At 45.4% G+C, this 19,523-nt stretch overlaps 1 protein-coding gene across 1 annotated transcript in view; it reads left to right on the plus strand.

Moving 5' to 3' along the window:
- stxbp1a (syntaxin binding protein 1a) overlaps positions 1–19,523 on the plus strand; it is a 45,013-nt gene that overhangs the window by 10,083 nt on the left and 15,407 nt on the right. Inside the window, exons 2-10 of the mRNA XM_064307054.1 lie at positions 11,355–11,404; positions 11,748–11,829; positions 12,437–12,513; positions 13,262–13,340; positions 14,534–14,637; positions 16,481–16,629; positions 17,116–17,200; positions 17,874–18,004; positions 18,725–18,832. Of these exons, the coding sequence (XP_064163124.1) occupies positions 11,355–11,404; positions 11,748–11,829; positions 12,437–12,513; positions 13,262–13,340; positions 14,534–14,637; positions 16,481–16,629; positions 17,116–17,200; positions 17,874–18,004; positions 18,725–18,832 (865 nt within the window). The remainder of the gene's footprint in view (positions 1–11,354; positions 11,405–11,747; positions 11,830–12,436; positions 12,514–13,261; positions 13,341–14,533; positions 14,638–16,480; positions 16,630–17,115; positions 17,201–17,873; positions 18,005–18,724; positions 18,833–19,523) is intronic.

Raw genomic sequence — 19,523 nt, forward strand, 5'->3', positions numbered from 1 at the left:
TGGTCCGTGACGATATTGCACCTTCTGTTATTAAAAATAAACTGGAAAAGATGTCACCGAGCTCCTTCCGTGTTGTGAAACCGCAGATTATTTTCTGGAGGGTAGTGCAGTGCTGTTAATGTATGCTAACAAATAACGGTAATTTTCTTTTCGCAAGCAGGCAAATTGAGTTAGACGTTAGGAAACACTTTCATGCGAGGGTTTAACAGAGATTGGAAAATGACGGTTTTTGAGCCCTGTAAGATATTCTACACAATGTTATAGTTGTGGAAGATTAAGGAAAACTTGTCGACTATCTTACATAAAACACTGCTTCAGGGAAGAGACACTACACAGCGTGTGTTTATACCGACGAGTGACGCGCATCTTCGGATTGTGTTTTTGTTTCTCATGGTAATAATATGGTTTGAGGAGCATTAAAAAGACACGGGTTTATCATAGGGGAAAGACAGGATAAGGCCTTGCCTTACATCTATACCACATTACGTACACACCCCTGTCAAAAACATGCTGATTCCTCTTTCTGAAATGTCATCCTGTTAGAAAAAAACATTCAGTGTTTTGCTGCAGGCTGCGGATTGGAGAGCTTTTGTTTGCCGTTCCATTTGAGAAGCAGTAGGCTAAATCTCAGCATTTTAGTAATGCACAAAGCTGTCAGATAATTAAATATATTCATTAACAGAACAAATGTAAAATATGTAATTGAAATGTACAACACTTTCTTTTAACATTTGCTGAGAACTTACTAATTAAAAAAAAGCATTTGTTATGTCAAATATTTAACAGATTTTAATGTGTTTATTTTCAGTGAGAGTTAGACAAAGGTTTATTTTTCACAAGTTCAAAGGGATTAAACAAAAAGATTTTTTTTAAAACACCCACACTGGGCAGTTTTAGCAAGGCAGTGGGAGACAGTCTCCTAAGCGGTGGAAACTACAAAACAAAGTCACATTTTGTCTTGCATTATGTAAAGACTGGGACAGTTCCTGCGTTTGCGTGTGGGTGGAACAGTAATTTTCCGAGCTTCCAGTAAAAAGAGAGTAGCACCTTCCTCGTGTGTGCTGCAGGATGTGGCTATCAGTGGATCCTTCTGGTCTGTGCCAAAGGTTGTGACCTGCAGTCACAGCTGACTTAAGACCTCTGTGACCTTTGACCTCATCAGGGAGGATGCAGGATACCCCCGAGGCTTCAGAAATATAGGCTGCAGATATGCAGCCTTTCCTGGTTTGGCAGTCTAGTATTAAATCTCTTCCTTGATTTCCAGTGTTCTGCAAGCTGGAGGTGAAGATGCAGTTATGGAATTACGCAGCTAGTTTGGTTGGGGTGCATACTCAGCGTTCTTTGTGCGTGTGTGTGTGTGTGTTGCACTTGGTTTTGTTTGGAGCAGGGTAAAACACACACTGGAATACCTTGCCTGTCCCAGCTCCCTCATTGGATGGGGTACAGATCAGCTAATGGGTAATATGCTGTTCAAGGTGAGAGATGTCCCTGTGGGCTTAGCCTTTGCATCGTGAATGTGTGTGCATAAGTGTGTGTGTCTCTGTGTATATACATATATATATATATACACACACAACATGTGTATAAATGCTCAATTCTGATTGGCAGGGGGTGTGTGCTTTATTTTTCTATATATACTGTATACAAAAAGTAGCATTGGCAAAAATATAATTACTGTTCTAAATGAATGAGCACATCAACAGTCTTTTCATCAGCATCAATTTTTAATCGACAGTGGAAATAGCATAGCATGCTGCCTGCCTAACCTAGCTGAGAGGGATTAGAGAGGCTAAGGCTTTTTAAAAGTTTTTATTTTATTATATAATTTATTTTTATTATTTGACTCTGTACTTGTAATCAAACAATTCACATGTGGTTAAAGTGCCTCAGCTTTATAGAGTCTCAGCTTTTATTAAAGTGTATTTTTTTTACACATTTCAGTTTCACCAGAAATTACAGCACTTTTTATACACAGTAGTCCTCATTTCAGAGCACCATGATGTTTGGGTCAGGTGACTTCACACACAGGTATTCTGATTCTGATTGACAGGTGCTTCCTGAGTGCAGGTATAAGGGAACTATAAGAGAGTCTTGATTCTAGGCTTTTGATTGCCTTTGGAGTCTGTTATTGGTATTGGTCAACATGAGGACCAGAGTTGTACTCGTGAAAGTCAAGGAGGTCATTATGAGGCTGAGAATGAAGAATGAACAGACAGAGATATATGTCAAACCTTCGGCTAATAAAAATCAACTGTTTGGAACATTATTAAGAAGAAAGGTGAGCGTTGGTGAGCTATATTAATCGCAAAGGGCCTGGTAGGCCAAGGAAAACAGCCAAGGTAATAGATTTAATACAAACTGAAGAAATGTGACAAAGCTATACAAATAGGAAGAAAAAACTTCATAAGGGTAGATCACAGACTCTTGCGAAACCAAATAGTATATGTATTAGAATCTCTGTTTGCACCTTCATCGTCGCTGTATTCCCCTGTTAAAATTCCATGCTCAAATGTGGGAAAACCCAACCTCTTTTTGGCACGCTACTGTACATCCATATTTTAATAACCCCGCCCATCCATCACTGAAAAGCCCTGCCCTCTCCTCCTGCCACAGTGCAGTTCTGCTTTGCAGGATGTGGCTTGGTTTTGCAGGCCATGGGCATTTGAGACCTGATTAGATTAAATAGCTGAATTCTTTTAGTTCCGGCAGATTACTCACTAAGTGATTGAGGCCAAAGAGTTGTCTCTGACACGGTACGACAATTGCTGATGCATGTACTGTAAAGGCTTGAGGCTACCCTCATTTCAATATTCCTAATGTAGCACACTCCACTCAGTAAATTTAGAGTTAAGGGTCTTTGCTGTAACTGACTTACATGATACTGGATTTATACTGTATTTTACCTTTATTTAGCCGCATTATTGTTTTTGATTAATATCGGTTCTGAATAATGTTTCTGAAAACACATGATCATATTACACAATGACCTTGGGCCAGAGAAGTAAATACTTAAGGATATTCAAGATGTGATGAGATTTTTTGTCGAACGCCACAGAAATACACTGATATAAATAGTAGCCTAAACGCTAACATGACCCGGAAAGCAGGAGAAAAAAAATTCTGAGATGTGTGACCAGCTTTTATATCAGGCTCAGTTTGCTGGACCTCGTTTGGTCTAATTGTGTACTGGAGGTGAGATGTCTCTAGACAGATGTGTTCTTTTACGTCCTCAGGAGCGCAAGCTGCGGGTAGAATGTGAGATTCTCACTCCTGTCTCGTGCGCTGTTTTTATGGTGCGATCTTGAAGTGTACTGTACCAGGCTTTGGATATGAGATGCTGGCAGGCATGGATCTTAAAAAAAAAAATTAAATGGTGAAACATCATGGAAAAAAAATGAATGTCTCTTAACAGACACTCTCAGATTTAATACTGTTCCTCTCTCAGCAGTAATACCCACAGTATCATTAAAACGGGACTGTACCCCATTCCAATAGACGGTACGGCTGATTCTCTGATTTGTACCTGTAACGCGAGGCCTAGTTTTGGTGCTGACGGCACAGACGCAACCCTGCTGAAGCCCGGCGTTTATCGGGCCCTCAGAATGGGCTTGGTTGTTAACTCCTTTGTCCTCCGTTAACGTAGTGATGTTAATGTCCAGTTAATGTCCGCCCTGTCGAGTAACCGGACACCACACTCAAAATGGACGCCGAGGGGGGTGCTGCACAAAGCGGCTCGCCGTTTGTTGTTGCTGTCCTTCATTGTCCCGCTGTCTGTTTGGGTTGGCCGGCAGCGAAAGCGCTTGCAGACTCTTGTGGGCTGGGAATGCTGACACCACTCGCTCGCTCCACGAGGACGTATCAACGGCTTATGGTCAAATGGCGGCGTGCCTTCTGGAACAGACGAACCAGAATGGGTTTGTGTCAGTCCCAGCGGTGATCCTGGCCCGGCCGTAAGGAAAGTGATTCAAATGATTAGGACAGGTTCTGGTCAAGTTCAACTCCCAAAATTCTTTCTGGGGTGCCAAAAAGCCACAGAACATATGTCAGTTGGCTCGGTCGCAAAAAGTGATTTAAATTTGAAATGAAGGTTAAACACAGACACACACACACACACACACACACACACACATGTGCACACACAGACACACACATTGTTTTGACACCCACCTTTTATTGTTGTCTTATTCAACTGGTTGTGCATTAGTCTCTAAATCCATTTTAACATTTTATGTTTTGTCAATCGCTTGTGAAGCACTTTGAATTGCAATTTGATTTGTCTGAAAGGTGCTGTATAGATAAAGTTTGATTGGTTGATTGATTGATTGATATAAACGAGTGGTGTAGACTGAAGGAATACTGTCTCTCTGGACTGTGGGGTGGATAAACAGTTATTCACTGATTGATTGATGAGTGACAATGATAAATGATAAATATTGATTTAGGATTTAAACTTATATGAAGCGGTGGTCTGGTGAGGGTGCGTCATTTTTGATGCTGTGGATGTGGAGTGCAATGCATGCATAACATGGGGACAACACAACACAAGGGTTTAAACATGCATATCTGTGAAAATAACATTGGTTTTAATCCCTGGAATTATTCTGTGAGTAAAAAAACACATGCAAATTATTTTTTTGTTCAAACATGGTTTGTTGAGCAATATAAATAATAAACATTTCTGTAGGATTCAGCATTACCTCATGATGGTTCTTTATTTGTGCATGTGTGCATGTGCGTGCATGCGCGTACATGCGTATGTGTGTCAGTAACATTACAGTCTCGTTGATTTTTCGTGCAAGAATTTAGAATTTCTTCAGTCCATACCACACTGTATATGTGACCGGTCATATAGTGCTCCATTTTCCAGCTGTCAGTCATGGCGGAAATTTGCCAATGGCTTGCGGTGAGCAAACCTCTCACTGGCAAAGTGATGTTGAAGTGGGAGGAGAGGTGCTGTTGGGGTTGTGTCTGTGAAAATCAGCCAACGCACTGTAATTTTGGTGCAGCGCATTGCAATTTTGGTGTCAGCGTAGTTCGCGATTTACGCCTGTGCCTCCCACCTACTCAGGGCAGCTCTGTGGCTCTTAAGTCACAGCCCAGCATGTGGCGAGTCCCTAATTTTGTGGGGCTTGCCCAAGCAATGTGCGCATATCATGATCATACGCTGTCCAATGCTGTCCGGAAAATAGATCCAAGAATTTTCAGTGCGGGGACCCAGTCTGCGAAAACCATGATAGCAGATAATTAGCATCTGCGTCCATTGGAGTTCCAGGATCCACACACAAGATGTGACGATCACATCACGGTCTCTAGCGGAACGGTCGTTCACTCCTTGCCTGGGAGTCAGGGTGAGACAGCTGGCAATCATAGCACATACCGGAAAGAAACAGGGCTGATTTGGATTCAGGCCAAGACATCCCTATCACTGTCATCTACAACAACCGACACTCGCGCACACACTTTGCATCGCACTGATGGCGTTCCCACGCACCACACACACACACAGACACACACACACACACACAATCTCTCTCATGTGTGCACAGGCGTAGACGCGCACGCGTAGGGTTGTTTACAAATTTACAGAAATGCATCTCCTGTCTAAACCACTCAAAGCTAAATGCGACGAAGCTAGCCCTTTCCACAGGCCTGTAGCTGTAACTGAAAGGGGGTAAACCCAGGGAGATTCATGGGGATGGCTGCTGTGACCTTGAGGTGTCTGTCTTCGGTGCCATTTTTACTGCTGCAGGGGGGCCCGGTGCAGTTGCATCCCTTCTCTCCCTCCTCCCCTTGGTGACTGATAGGGGCGTGGCTTAAACTACGTGCAGGGAAGGTGGGGGGGGGGGGTTATTCAGATGAATTTCATCTGGAGAAAGGCATGGGGCTGTGCGCAGTCTTATGATTCGATGTGGTTAGTCGGTGTCATTGTAACCTGCCGGACAGTTATTCACACTAACCAGGTTTCAAACCAGTTTGAACTGGAAAATTCCTGCACGGTTAGAACTCGTCAGCTTTGTGTACAAGAGTCCACGCTGGATAAAAGGGACTCGATCCATTTAAAACGTACTCAGAGCTGATGCTACACTGAGCATTTTGCTACGTTGCTGCAGCCTTCAGCTCAGCAACCCACAGTCGATAAGCTAATGTCCCAAAGCAGCTGCAAACTGGGCACTGTTGGGTGGTCGAAAGGTTTGCCAATGCGGTTTTCATGAAAAGAACATAAATCCTCCCCTCCCCCCCTTCAAAACGAACACCTCTATCCAAGGTGAATGTGGTTCTAAAGGTATTGTTTTGATTTCTGGAGTGCGCATTTGTGATGTTTGTCCTTGCCAGGTATAGGTGTACTCATTCCCATATCTGAGATGCACATAATTGCTCTTTTGGATATTATCAGTGTTTCAGTAGTTATCATTGCATCAGTTTTGACTGTGTCAGCTTGTCGACAATTTGGATGTTTATTTGTCTGTTTGTTGTTGTTGACCGTCAGTTCTGCTTTGGCAGTGTGGTCTACCAGACATAAATGACTCATATGCAGTACTGGCACAAATTACGGAAACGCTATGCTTCAAGAAGTTTAGTACTCTTAAAACTTCTGTGCCCTTTCTTCTGTTGTTGTTTCTCAGAGCTGTTTTCGTCTGTAAAAATGCGTTTGAAACAGCTATCTTCTTGTCCATGAGTGGTAATAGCATTATGTGACCATCGGTAATTTGAAATAAATTATATAAGCCAAAAAAAAAAGGTTTTCTTTGCATTGAATATTTTCATTTTATGTCAAAAAATACTGGACAAAGAAATGCTTGTTCAAGTCGACTATAGCATTTCCAGCAGTAAGATGCATTAGACCACTCAATTACTAGGGAGGGACTAATACAGTCAGAAAGGTGTAATGATTATTACTTGTTTAACACAAATTCTAATTATTTCTTCATTTTTGTTTCATGTTGATATTCTATTTATTACATATTACATTGATTGTGCCAAAAAGAGAAAATGTTGCAAGATATTGCATTAGTCATCAAACCGTGAGAAATGAAGTTCTTTCATAATTTGTGCCAGTACTGTACATTAAGAGGCTCAGCTCGACCGTGTGCACAGACAGGCCTGTAGCCTAAGGCTCGAGCTCTGGCTTTTTTTTGACCGACTGGCCAATGGCAGACGCCGTTTTGTCCAGTCAGGGGCAGAGTGGGTCGAGGTCAGGGTTCCTTTGGATACCAGTGCGTCGGCTCCTGCAAATGACTTGACTGGGCCCTCAGGCTGCCAGTCCTCTCCAGAGACAGACATAGTTTCCCTCCCATCGGTGCTATGTCTCCTGTAGTACTGTTGGGTAAAAAATGGTCGCTGGCTTTTCTGTAGGACTGCACGACATAAGATGGACACTAGTTTCGTGGCATGTTTTGAATACAATAACGTGGACTCTTTATGTCATACTGACAGAACAAACGCTTTTTTTTTTCTGCCCCTACTGACCTTACTTCCCAATACAAAGACCCAGAGACGGGAAAGAGCTGATGCAGCCAGACTCCTGCCCCGTCCCCCAGAGACATTTAAATGACTAAATGAATTAACTACATTATTACCAAGATGCCACATTGGTGGACGTCTGGTGGATGTCCCCTAAAAATGACGTCCCTAAAGGTGTCGTAATCTGCAGTGTCAAAATCTTTGGGTTTCCCCACAATCACAGCCACTACATAAGGGACTTGTCTCCAGACCAGGGGTGCGCAACTCCGGTCCTGGAGGGCCGATCTGCGTGCTGGTTTTTGTTCCAACCGATTATCATTTCTTACAGCTCTATAAACCACACTGCTTCATTCCTGTGCTTGGGCACAGTAAAATCTCTAGGATACACTTGCAGTCTGCGGCTGTAGCTGGTGCTTATACACACGTCAGATCAAGACATGATTGGGCTAATTAAATAAATGTTGGCAAATGTCTGCACAAAATCCTGAAATGGATTGGCCCTAGCTGTGCACCCCTGCTCCAGACTAAATCCTCTGTGCAGCAGTGTTCTGCCACACTGTGCCACAGATGTGCATTTGACAGGTGTAGCTGCAGCCCGTCTGCAGCCTTGATTTCCCTGCTGCGTTAGAGACCCGAGCAGCCGCGTCGGTCCCTCCGCAACGCCCGACGTTATCCTGCCGCACGCAGGACGGAGTGTAGCTCAGTGGGTAAGGAACTGGGCTTGTAACCGAAAGGTCGCAGGTTCGATTCCCGGGTAGGACACTGCTGTTGTACCCTTGAGCAAGGTACTTAACCGAAATTGCTTCAGTATATATCCAGCTGTATAAAAGGATACAATGTAAAAAATGCCATGTAAAAGTTGTGTAAGTCGCTCTGGATAAGAGCGTCTGCTAAATGCCTGCAATGTAATAATGACTAAAACGTAGACCGCGAAGCCAGATGGCTTTCCTGTGGTTTATTTGAGCTACACAACGGCAATTTTAGCAGCGGCTAAAATCGGCTGCAACCCTGCGGCCGACATGCGTCTACGGTCGACGCGTCCGGACTGCGGCGCGTGAGCATCGCCGGTTTCTGTCGCTGCCGTGGCAACCTCGCAGCGAGTAAACTCGCGAGACGCTGGCTAGATCTGGCGGCCCAGACGGAAGGCCGTTCTGCGGCTTTAGCCGAGACTCGCGGGCGTTTACGTCTCGCACTGGAACTATTTCTGTTCTTGGCAACGTTTAGCCTCTTCGTGCCTCTCGGTTCGGTTAAGAAATTGCGGCTTTCGTGATCAAACTGCACGCTTTACTGTGCTGTCCTGAGAGGAAAAAGTGAACAGAACTCTAATACTGAACTACGTTAATGATGCCAGGGGTATAAACCACAATCAACATAATCGCCCTCTACAACCTACAACTGTAGACACGCTCTAGATTATTCATGGGCAATTAACTGAGTGGGCCTACTGTGCTGTGTATGTGTGTGTACTATAGATCAGTGTTCAGCCTAGTTCAACAGGATTATTGACATAAGAGAAATAAAAAAAACAAGGCAAACGTGGTTACATAGCCAGTCTGGTGGTAGCTATACATGACCTGCAACTATCTTATACATGTCACATGCAGTATCTTTATGTTTACTTGCATTACAGTTTACATAAACTGTATTAGCATTGAATGTGTATTGCATTGAATGTGTTTACCTGAGCTAAGTTGTGCCACACACATAGGGAATTTAATTCCAGAGCTATTAAAAACCTGCTGCACTTCAAAAAATGAATTTAGAGGACAGCACTGTCATTGTTCTTTAAACGAGGGTGCGGTCAAAACGACGCAGAAGTCAAAAGAACAGCTCGGAGTGCAGTTTTTAGTGAGAGGAGATTTCATAAATCGGTCTCGCGACCTTCCGGCTGGGATCATAGAATTACACGAAAATCAAAAGAAAAAAATATTGCGGGGGATAATTCTTTAAGCAGAGAACGGGGATTACACAGAAGCTGGGTGGTGAAACAAACGCGGCGCCGAACAGCAAACAACACAAACAGATGGGGCGTGCAGTGTGAGCCGCGAGCCATATGCTCCGCTTCTCTCCTCGCTCGCGGACTGCTACCGTCCATTCTCCATGGCTAGCTAATTGCACACGCGCGCACGCGCACACACACACACACAGGCCATACATACCCACACACGCGCTTACGCGCACGACACAGATATGCGCAAATATTGCAGATATCGTCTGTGTAATGCAGTTTTGTACTCTTTCCAAAATTTGAATTTTTTCTCAAAGCCAGTGGATTTTTTTGTTTGTTGTACAAATAGTGGCATTGTGGGTAGATAGAGCTAAATATAGAACACTAGTGACAACTGGCATTTTCGCAACATGCTGATGGCAACAAAAACTACCAATTTAGAAAAGACGAACATAGCTCACACATTCAGTGAACCCTTAAAAATGCATGTTAAAATCTATGTTGGCTTAAAATCTGTTACCAGTATTGCATGAATTGTAGAATACATTATGACATGATAATAATAAAATAACTTGGCATATAGCTTTTAAACATGGCAGTGAGAAAGGCGTTAGGTTTGTATTTTTCCAGTATATTTTGGAATTCAGATGATCTTTTGGCCTTCACAGTCATGCACTGAGGAGCTGTGTAATTTAAATCTTTTATTTAAGTCCAAAAGGGACTGTGATTATTATTTTTTTAAAAGGCACTCTGTTAAACAGCTCACAGACTAATGAAACATGTTCATAGGAGATTTATTGACAATTTCAAGTATTAGTTTTGCTGTCTGATCCTGGGCTTGCTATCTGCAGGATGGATAGGCCTGCTTACCTGAATGTGAGGGCGAGGGTGTTGTTACTCCTTGGGGAAATTATGAACTGAAATAGAACTGGCGAGAAAGAGGTGGGGTGGTGGGGTGGGGTGGGGTGGGGGGGGGGAGGGTGCCAAAAACAGCTGACAGGCGCAGGAGTGGATGTTGGCAATTTTTATACTTCTCAAGAAAAACTGTTCGGCTGGTTCAGGTCACTGTCCAAGCAGTGCGTAAACTAAAATCCTGTAGACTTTAAAATTAAAACTACAATTAATCTCATATATTCTGTGAACCCATTTGAAAATTAATTTAACGATACCTCCATCTTATAACAAACAACATTTACCAGATTTTGGCCCTGTTTTTTGACTGATGTCCTCAGGGAGGGTCTGAATGTTGGCTACAGTGTTGCCAAAAAAATCTCAGCAGAAGTCGCTATAGGCTCTCTGAAATGTCGCTAAAAGTCGCTAGATTGCATGATGACGTCCAGTGGCATCACTAGGGTTGGTTTCACCCAGTGCAGGGGGAGGGGGGACGGGGGGCATGGTGGTGGGGGGGTTGCTACCGTGTTAGTGGGGGGGTGCTAACGTGTTACGAGGGGGCGGGGGGCGCCGTAGCACCCCCCCGCCGCTCGACAATGAGAATGGAGGTTGCCAAAGTTGTTTGAGAAGTCGCTAGGAAGGTCAAATAGCCGCTAAATTGGCAACATTGGTTGGCTATGTTGCGGGTGGCAGAGTGGGCGAGTCAGAATGGTGAGAGAGGCTCTGCTGCTATTCAGTTCAGACGAGGCCCTGCAGGATGGACTCGGGGGAGAAGGCTGTGCGGCTTGGGATTCTATCTGCGACGTTGTCTACTTCTGAATGTTAATAATACAGGACGTGGAAATTTATAGCTGCAAATAGAGCTTTACCACTTTCATTATGATGAATTGCTTCTCCACTGTTATTGATTATGATGCATCGAGCAGTGCATCTGAGGACAACAGCATCCGGCCGCTGTAATGTTTACAAGCTCACTGGTCCAGCGAACGCACAAAATACCCTGAACCGCGAGTCACATGACCGCCTCTGACACGTCTCTCCCTGTCTTTCGCAGAGATTATGAATGATGTCATCAAGAAGGTGAAAAAGAAGGGAGAATGGAAGGTAAGCCGCCGCCAGATTTGAGTGGGTTCTTCTAACCCACGTCCATGTTGAGGTAGAAGGGTTACATACTTCACACCTCGCGTTCACCACTTTCTCTCCTGCCGTCTTTCTCTCTCTTCCCTTCAGATTTTAAACTCTCAGCTGTTTCTCACGTCTTTTTCCTGTCAGCCTCTCCTCCCCGTCTCGTGTTTTTGTCGTGTCGTGCGCCAAGTCCTTACCTGACGCTTGCCCGTTTCTCCCCCCCCCCCCGCTCCTGTTTCGTCTCCTGCCTCCTGACTGGTCGCCCCCTTTCTCTCCGGTGTCACGCGGGCTTCTCACCTTTGGCTCGCGCTCCTCCTTGCAGGCTCTAATTGTGGACCAGCTCAGCATGAGGATGCTCTCCTCCTGCTGCAAGATGACGGACATCATGACGGAGGGGATCACCAGTGAGTTGCGAAGCTTCGCCTGTGTCTCACGCACGCTTTCTCCTGGCTACCACCCTACTTCTACTGCTTGTTACCTTAATATGCACACCACCTCTACTGCGACACAAACAACCTGTACTGCTGCGTAGGGGGCGACATAGCTCAGGAGGTAAGACCGATTGTCTGGCAGTCGGAGGGTTGCCGGTTCAAACCCCGCCCTGGGCGTGTCAAAGTGTCCTTGAGCAAGACACCTAACCCCTAACTGCTCTGGCGAATGAGAGGCATCAATTGTAAAGCGCTATATAAATGCAGTCCATTTACCATTTACCAGCCACTTCAACACACACTACCGTACTTCTGTGTTGTCCCCCTCATACACACGGAGGCTACTGCTACTGCAGACACCTTACTGTATATACATGCTGCCTTTAGTGCTGTTTTCATACACCAAGATGTGGTGCGTATGCTATACATCACCTGTAAACCATCACTGATACGTTCTCTCTTGCTACACTCCTTTGCCAGTAGTCTTGTATGCAGTACACAACTTCTGCTTCCCTGCTGAACATCAGCTTCCGCTCCTGTGATTATCACCTTTCAGCCGCGTGTCTACCTCTCTCTCCTCTAGTTGTGGAAGATATAAACAAGCGCAGAGAACCTTTACCCAGCTTGGAGGCCATTTACTTGATCACCCCCACTGACAAGGTAAACTGTACTATTTACTATACAGCATACACACAAACACACGCATATATGTGTAGTATGTCCCACCCCACACGTGCGCGCATATACATATATGTATGCACACACATGCACACACCTACCCAGACATATACATACATGTACACATTGATACAATGACCCACGGTTCACAGTCCACCCACACAAATCTACGTTACCCTGACACCCTTCAGCTTGATCCCATGCACTCGTATCAGCAGAACAGGAAGAGATGCAAAACCCTCTCTCTCATTGCCTCACTTGCTTACTCACTCAGTGAACTTCTAGATTAGCCACTCGCATAACTACTGGATTGGCTACTGTCTCACATAACTGCTTGTTTAGACAGTCATTCATTCGGTTAACTACCCATTTGTCACACACTCACTCAGGAAGGTACTTCATTGGTTGGCTATTGTCACTTCGCTACAAGTTTGGTTACTCACTCACTCAGCTATTGGATTGGTTCACTTGGCTACTGCATTGGACAGTTTGTTACTCAGCCTCTATTGGTCACTTGCTCACTCAATTAACTGGCTGTTTGTTTGGTTACTCTCTCACTGATTCGATTGGTCTGTCACTCACTTGGTCACTCATTGGCTTGCTGGCTCATTTGCTAACTCAGTCAAGCTGAAAGGCTCAGCGGCAGTGCACAGGCAGGCACACACACACAACCTCTCTCCGTTTGGAGACCTGTCTCTCACAGTGCTCTCTTTTTTCTTTTCCTCTCCAGTCCGTGAACACCCTCATTGCAGACTTCAAAGACCCGCAGTCATCCAAATACAAGGCAGCCCATGTGTTCTTCACAGACTGTGAGTACCCACACAAGTCCTTCTGTCACCACAGAAAGCTACGCTGAAAAATACAGCAGAGATCCTTATACTTCTACGGTCTATAGTAAATTTGCTCCCATGGCACAAACAAATCTTAATTAAACTTAAGGACGGTTGGATAAAATAATAATTTGTCAAGGAAACAATTTAGGTTGTTTTATGAAATAATTTTGTTCAGTGTGAGTGAGTTTTGGAATATTTGCTGAAGCTTAGTTGCTGTTACCTATGAGATTCAACATATCAAATCTTAAGTCCAGGTTTAAACATGAGAAAGATCGACTCAACCAACTCAATAGCATGTTGCCATGGAAACTGTTATTTAATTCATCAGTCTCATTATGGCTGTTGTCACAGTTTTTAATGTGAACTAGGCATTATTGACTTTACCAGTTACCTCTGAGAAAAGCTGTAACATGCCAACAATTTGGTTCCATCTCCAAGTGCCTCGTTCAGAAGGTGCAGTTTAACCCTTGTGTTCTGTTTACTTATTAGCACCAGTGAAACTATTAGTCTGGCCCAAATATACCCAGGATATTATTGGGGTTTTAAAGCAATACAGAAATATAATGTATGCAAAAATACTCAATATATATATTTTAATCTCAACCCCAAACACTATAAACAGTATATATAATGGCTGCCTCTGCTAGTTCACATTTGTACACATTGAAAGTGTCATTCATTTTTTGTGGTAAAGATGTGATTTCTGTGAATCCACTATAATGATGGCATGGGGGGCGTAAATCATGTTTATCTATGAAACTGGCACGTGCAGCAGTCCTATCGCATTGCATTAGTCCCATAATAGCGTGACTACGGATGGGAGCTTTAAGAACTCCAGAATGGGTGGAGCTACTCCATGCTGCCAGTCATTAAGATCAGTTTGAATAAATTAAAAATGAAACAGTGATTGGTTCAAATGAGTGAGCAGCTTATGAAACATCATGAGTCCAAATACGGAGAGACCAAATGCAGCGTAAGACAGCGTAAGATGTCCTACTGCAAAAATAAAAGCGTAGCTACTGTCATTCTGAAGTGCAATGCAAAATACTATAGAATGTGTCATATGATGGGAATAAGTGGTGATGGGAGTATGTTGTGGTGATGGATTGCATGAGTCTGAGCTGACGTGTCTCTTAACTGAGGGGGTGGGGTTATTTGGTGCTTCTCAGCTTGCCCCGACCCCCTCTTCAGCGAACTGGTGAAAAGCCGCGCCTCCAAAACCATCAAGACCCTGACTGAGATCAACATCGCCTTCCTGCCCTATGAGTCACAGGTCAGCCCCCCGCCATCACCTCACCCTGAGGCCCCTACGCACCACCACCCCCCATCCCCGCACACCACACACACCCCCCCCCCCCCGCCTGCACCTCACCCCGAGACCCAACCCCCCCCCCACACACACACCCCCGCCTTTATCTCACACTGAGACCCTCACGCACCGCCCCCATCCCCCTTCCCCCCGGCCTCCAGTGTAGGGGAAAGTAGAACAGGGAGAAATGGAGAGAGAGAGAGAGAGCGAGAGGGAGACAGAGACAGAGATAGATTATGTATACTTGTAAATAAGTATATTCTTGTTTAGTTTCACAGTACCAATGAAACACAATGATATATTCACATTTGCTAACTGCATTTCATGCCTATAAAGCGAAATGAATTGATTTGAAATGATAAATTGAATTGAGAGACAGAGAGGAGTACTGATAAGAAGAGAAGAAAAGAGCAGTGGAGAATATTTTCATTAGACTTAGTAAGAGAAGGAAGAGAGTGGGAGAAAGAGAGGGAATAGAGTGGAATAAAAGGAAGAGAGAGTGGGAGAAAGAGAAGGAATAGAGAGTGGAATGAAAGATGTACGTTTCTTCATAGCCGTAACAGTTTCCACGAAGTGCTGACTCAGTGCTCGAACGCACTCTGCCGACGATCTCTGAGTCGGTGTACTGCCCGACCCACAATCCCTTGCTGCTGTCCTCAGTGGTTAATTCACAAGAATGAAGAGGGTTTGCTTCTGGGGAGATGCTCCCTCTCGCTGGGTCCCGGCTCGCTCCCGCCCCAGATCTTTGACGTCATTGGCTGGTGATGCATCACGTGTCCCTGGCAGCCAATAGGAGGCTGAAAAGAGAGGGCCTGGATGATAAGAGGAAACCATCTGCATGCCAGAAGGACAGTCACATGACCTTGCACATATGGGCGGGGGCACAGAAATGGGCAGGGCTGTAGGGGAAGAGAGGGAGTGATAGAGAAAAAGAGAAGTGATATGATAGAGGAGAGATAAATAGTGAAGGAGAATTCCAGATTGTTCGAGGGCGGGTGGAGCAGAAGGGTAAGAGAGGGAGGGAAGGAGAGATAGATTGTAATATAGACTGAAAGATGGTGGGACAGGGAAAGAGAGCTCTAGACACAGACAGGGAGGGAAAGAGATAGATAGTGATATAGAGTGAAAGATGGCGGGAGAAGGAAAAAGAGCACTAGACAGAGAGAGGGAAGGAAAGAGAGATAGATAGTAATAAAGACTGAAAGATGGTGGGAGAGGGGGAGGCCGGTGAACCATAGCTGTCATAGTGCATTTTCCCACACAGTAAAGAGCACAGCCGGCCCCTTAAGACAGATCTGTTCACAACCACGTGGACGGCATAGAAACATAAAACAAAAAATGTACCCCTGTCATCCTGTGTGTTTACCTGTATTTGTACACAACAGGATATGCTGGAGCCAGGCCACTCATGCTGATTTTCAGCAACCCTCTCACTGCCCATTAGATCCTGCTTCATGCGCCCAGACCACATATTTCTCTTCAGTTTGTGCCTCCATTTTGTTAACCGCCAGTCACTGTAAATCACATCAAGGGTCTGATTCACTAAGACCTTTAGCACGAGGACAACCTTTTAGCACACGCAAAACTAATACCGCAACCAGTGATTGGTGCAAAACAAATACCGGGACCAATCAGTCGTCATGTTATTGGTTCCGCGTGTGCTAAAAGATTTTAGTAAACCAGGCCCTTAGTGTTTCAGCTGTCTAGCGCCCATTGTTCTCCCTCTCCTCCTCCTCCTCCTCCTTCTACATTTATACTGTCCGTAACGCCACCTCTCCCACAACCCACAATGCACCTCTGCACACAGGTGTTCTCTCTGGACAATCCGGACGCCTTCCAGAGCTTCTACAGCCCCCACAAGACCCAGCTGAAGAACCCGGTGATGGAGCGGCTGGCCGAGCAGCTGGCCACCCTGTGCGCCACGCTGAAGGAGTACCCCGCCGTGCGCTACCGGGGGTGAGCCACAGGGGGCGCCACACCGACTCGCTCACCGACTCACTCTTGCGCTGTCTCGGATTGGCCTCTCTCCGCCTCCCCGGGGTCTAGCCTCTCTGCCTGTTCCCACGCGGGTTGCCGTGGTTACACGAGCAGCCCACCACGCCGCACGCCGTTGGTGGTTCGACGCCTGCTCCGGTTACTGTGACCTTGTGAAAGCCTACGCGGTCTGTTTTAGTGCACAGTCTGTTTTAGGGTTTTTTATTTTGTTTTTTTACAGATTTAATGTACTGTGCGTAACGCACTTCTATTCTCTCCCTCCTCCTATTTCTATCTGTCTTACCCCATTGCCTTTCTCCCTCGCTCTCTCTCTACCTCTCTCCTAATTTCTCTCTCTTTCTCTCTTCCTCTTTCTCCCCTCTGTCATGTCCTCCCTTCTCTCTCTCTCTCTCTCTCTCTCTCTCTCTCTCCCTCTCCCTGGTTCTCGGCCTGTGCTCCTCTCTGCAGGGAGTACAAAGACAACGCCACCCTGGCTCAGCTGGTGCAGGACAAACTGGACGCGTACAAGGCTGACGACCCCACCATGGGCGAGGTGAGGGAGGGAGGGAGGAAGGGATTGTGGTGATATGCTGTGATTGATTGTTCTTTATATGTTTTAGATTTTTCTTTAATAGTTTGTGACTTTCAAAAGAATATATCTTTTTACTGAACGAAAGCCTGTGGAATTGGAGGAACATTGGAAGAGTAGGCACATGGGACTGACGGGTGGCTCATTCCACTAAAACACTGGGTTTGGGTTTCAGTCTTAGCCACGCCCACCCTCCGGTCCCAGTGCTCGCTGTGGCCTCCAGCCCCACAGGGGGGTGCATATTTTATTTAACCATTATTTCACCAGGAAGACCCCATTGAGATTGAAATCTTTTCTGCAAGGGGGACCTGTCGTGAAACACAAAGTTACCCAACAAGACTTACACCTAACAAAATGTACAAACATCAAATGGGGAATGAGACAGAGGTGTAACAATAATTAAAAGTGCAGAAGAGGTTAAAAGCAGGAGCATACTTCGGTCACAGAGTCATGAATTGCATGTTTAAAGTCCACAATTGAAATTAATTTGTCAAGTTTAAAATTGTTTTGCAGATTGTTCCAACTATAAGGTGCAAAATATCTGAAACCCGAATTCAGTAGTGGGACGAGGGACTTTAGAGAGCATAAATGAGCTTAATGCGGTGTGATCCCGACTTCCTGCCCTCCTCTTCCTCAGGGGCCAGACAAAGCTCGCTCTCAGCTCATCATCCTGGACCGGGCTTTCGATCCCGTCTCCCCCGTCCTGCACGAGCTCACCTTCCAGGCCATGGGCTACGACCTGCTGCCCATCGAGAACGACGTCTACAAGTACCGTGTCATTTCCTGTTCTGTCTCACCCTTTCATCCTCCTGTTGTGTCTCACCCTTTCATCCTCCTGTTCTGTCTCACCCTTTCATCCTCCTGTTGTGTCTCACCCTTTCATCCTCCTGTTGGGTCCTCAGGACCAGGGCTGGGGGGGGGCAGTTCCGTTTCAATGCAGTCAGTTCTGTAAATGAATTTGAATTAAATGAATAATTTAAAAATGGGCTCACATTCACAAAAAAGATTGGAATGTTCTTGACTTAAAATTTTAAAGCTGATGTAACAATCACTACTTGAAAGCAATGGACTTGGAATTTTGTAAAAACATTTCAAAAAACCTACTGGGTTTTTGGGATTGATAGTCTGTGGGGTCTGTGAGTGTTTTTCCAATGAATGGATTTAATTTTGTTTCCTTTAAATGACTGTATAAAAATGGAATTTACCTTAAATCTGTGCATAGAAAGTTACCTAGCACCAAATATAGGTGCTTTAAATGTTTAAACAGCTTCTGTCTAAAAGCTGTTAGCCCTCAAATCAGTCCACTTAATGTGTATATATAGATAGATGGGCAGGTGCCTTTTTCTGGTGTTGCATGTACTGGGTATCAAATATCCGTTTCTCAGTCTTACACGACACTGAGACACGGCTCTTTTAACGAAGCCGAACGGCGGTGTAGCTTTTCCTGATTCTGACGTTAACGAACGTGTCCGCGTGCGCGCGTCGCAGGTACGAGACCAGCGGCATGGGGGACTCGCGCGAGAAGGAGGTGCTGCTGCACGAGGACGACGACCTGTGGGTGGCGCTGCGGCACAAGCACATCGCCGAGGTGTCCCAGTGAGTGACCCCCCCCCCTTCCGTTCTGCAGTTTTGGGGCGTGGCTGGGTCCCAGGGGCGTGGCTGAATGGCCATCCCTCAGAAGTCCCTCCCCTGGATTTGCTGAATCTTTGGGGGGATACGTTGTTTTTTATGATATAGATTTTGTATTGTTGTTGTAGCCATCCCCAAAATCTAAATAGTGTGTGTCTCTTGGAGGACGCTAGGTGGCTAGTTTTCCGGTGTGTGAATCTGGTCTACGGTCTGGTGTAAAATCCTGACCATGGCAGCGGCAGTGTAGCTGGCAGCCTTACAGCGTCGCCTGCGCACAGATACTGTCCACCAATCTTTGTGAGTCACGGTTAGCGTGTTAGCTGACAAGCAGCCATAGCGTGTATGATGGGCTGTGCCATCTCCCAGGGAGAGAGGGTTTTAGCTGGCCAGATTGCCCTCGTCTTATTGGGCAGGAGCGACCTCTGGCCAATCAGCTGCTTGCAGTCTAGCTGCGCCATCTGCGCATGAGGTTTCTGCTTCTGCCGTAGTGACTGCGCAGCTCAGCTGGAGGACTGCACTTTGTGAAGAAGCACATGCCTGTCTGCACTTGTGATGGAGGGCAGTGCAGCTTTGAGTAGGGGCCTGGAAATGAATTTGAGGATACCAAATTGGGAGGAAAAGCGTGATGGAGATGATTAAGCACTGTTTTAAAATGAAT

The sequence above is a fragment of the Anguilla rostrata genome, chromosome 14 (assembly GCF_018555375.3).
Source record: "Anguilla rostrata isolate EN2019 chromosome 14, ASM1855537v3, whole genome shotgun sequence".
NCBI classification, from domain to species: Eukaryota; Metazoa; Chordata; class Actinopteri; order Anguilliformes; family Anguillidae; genus Anguilla; species Anguilla rostrata.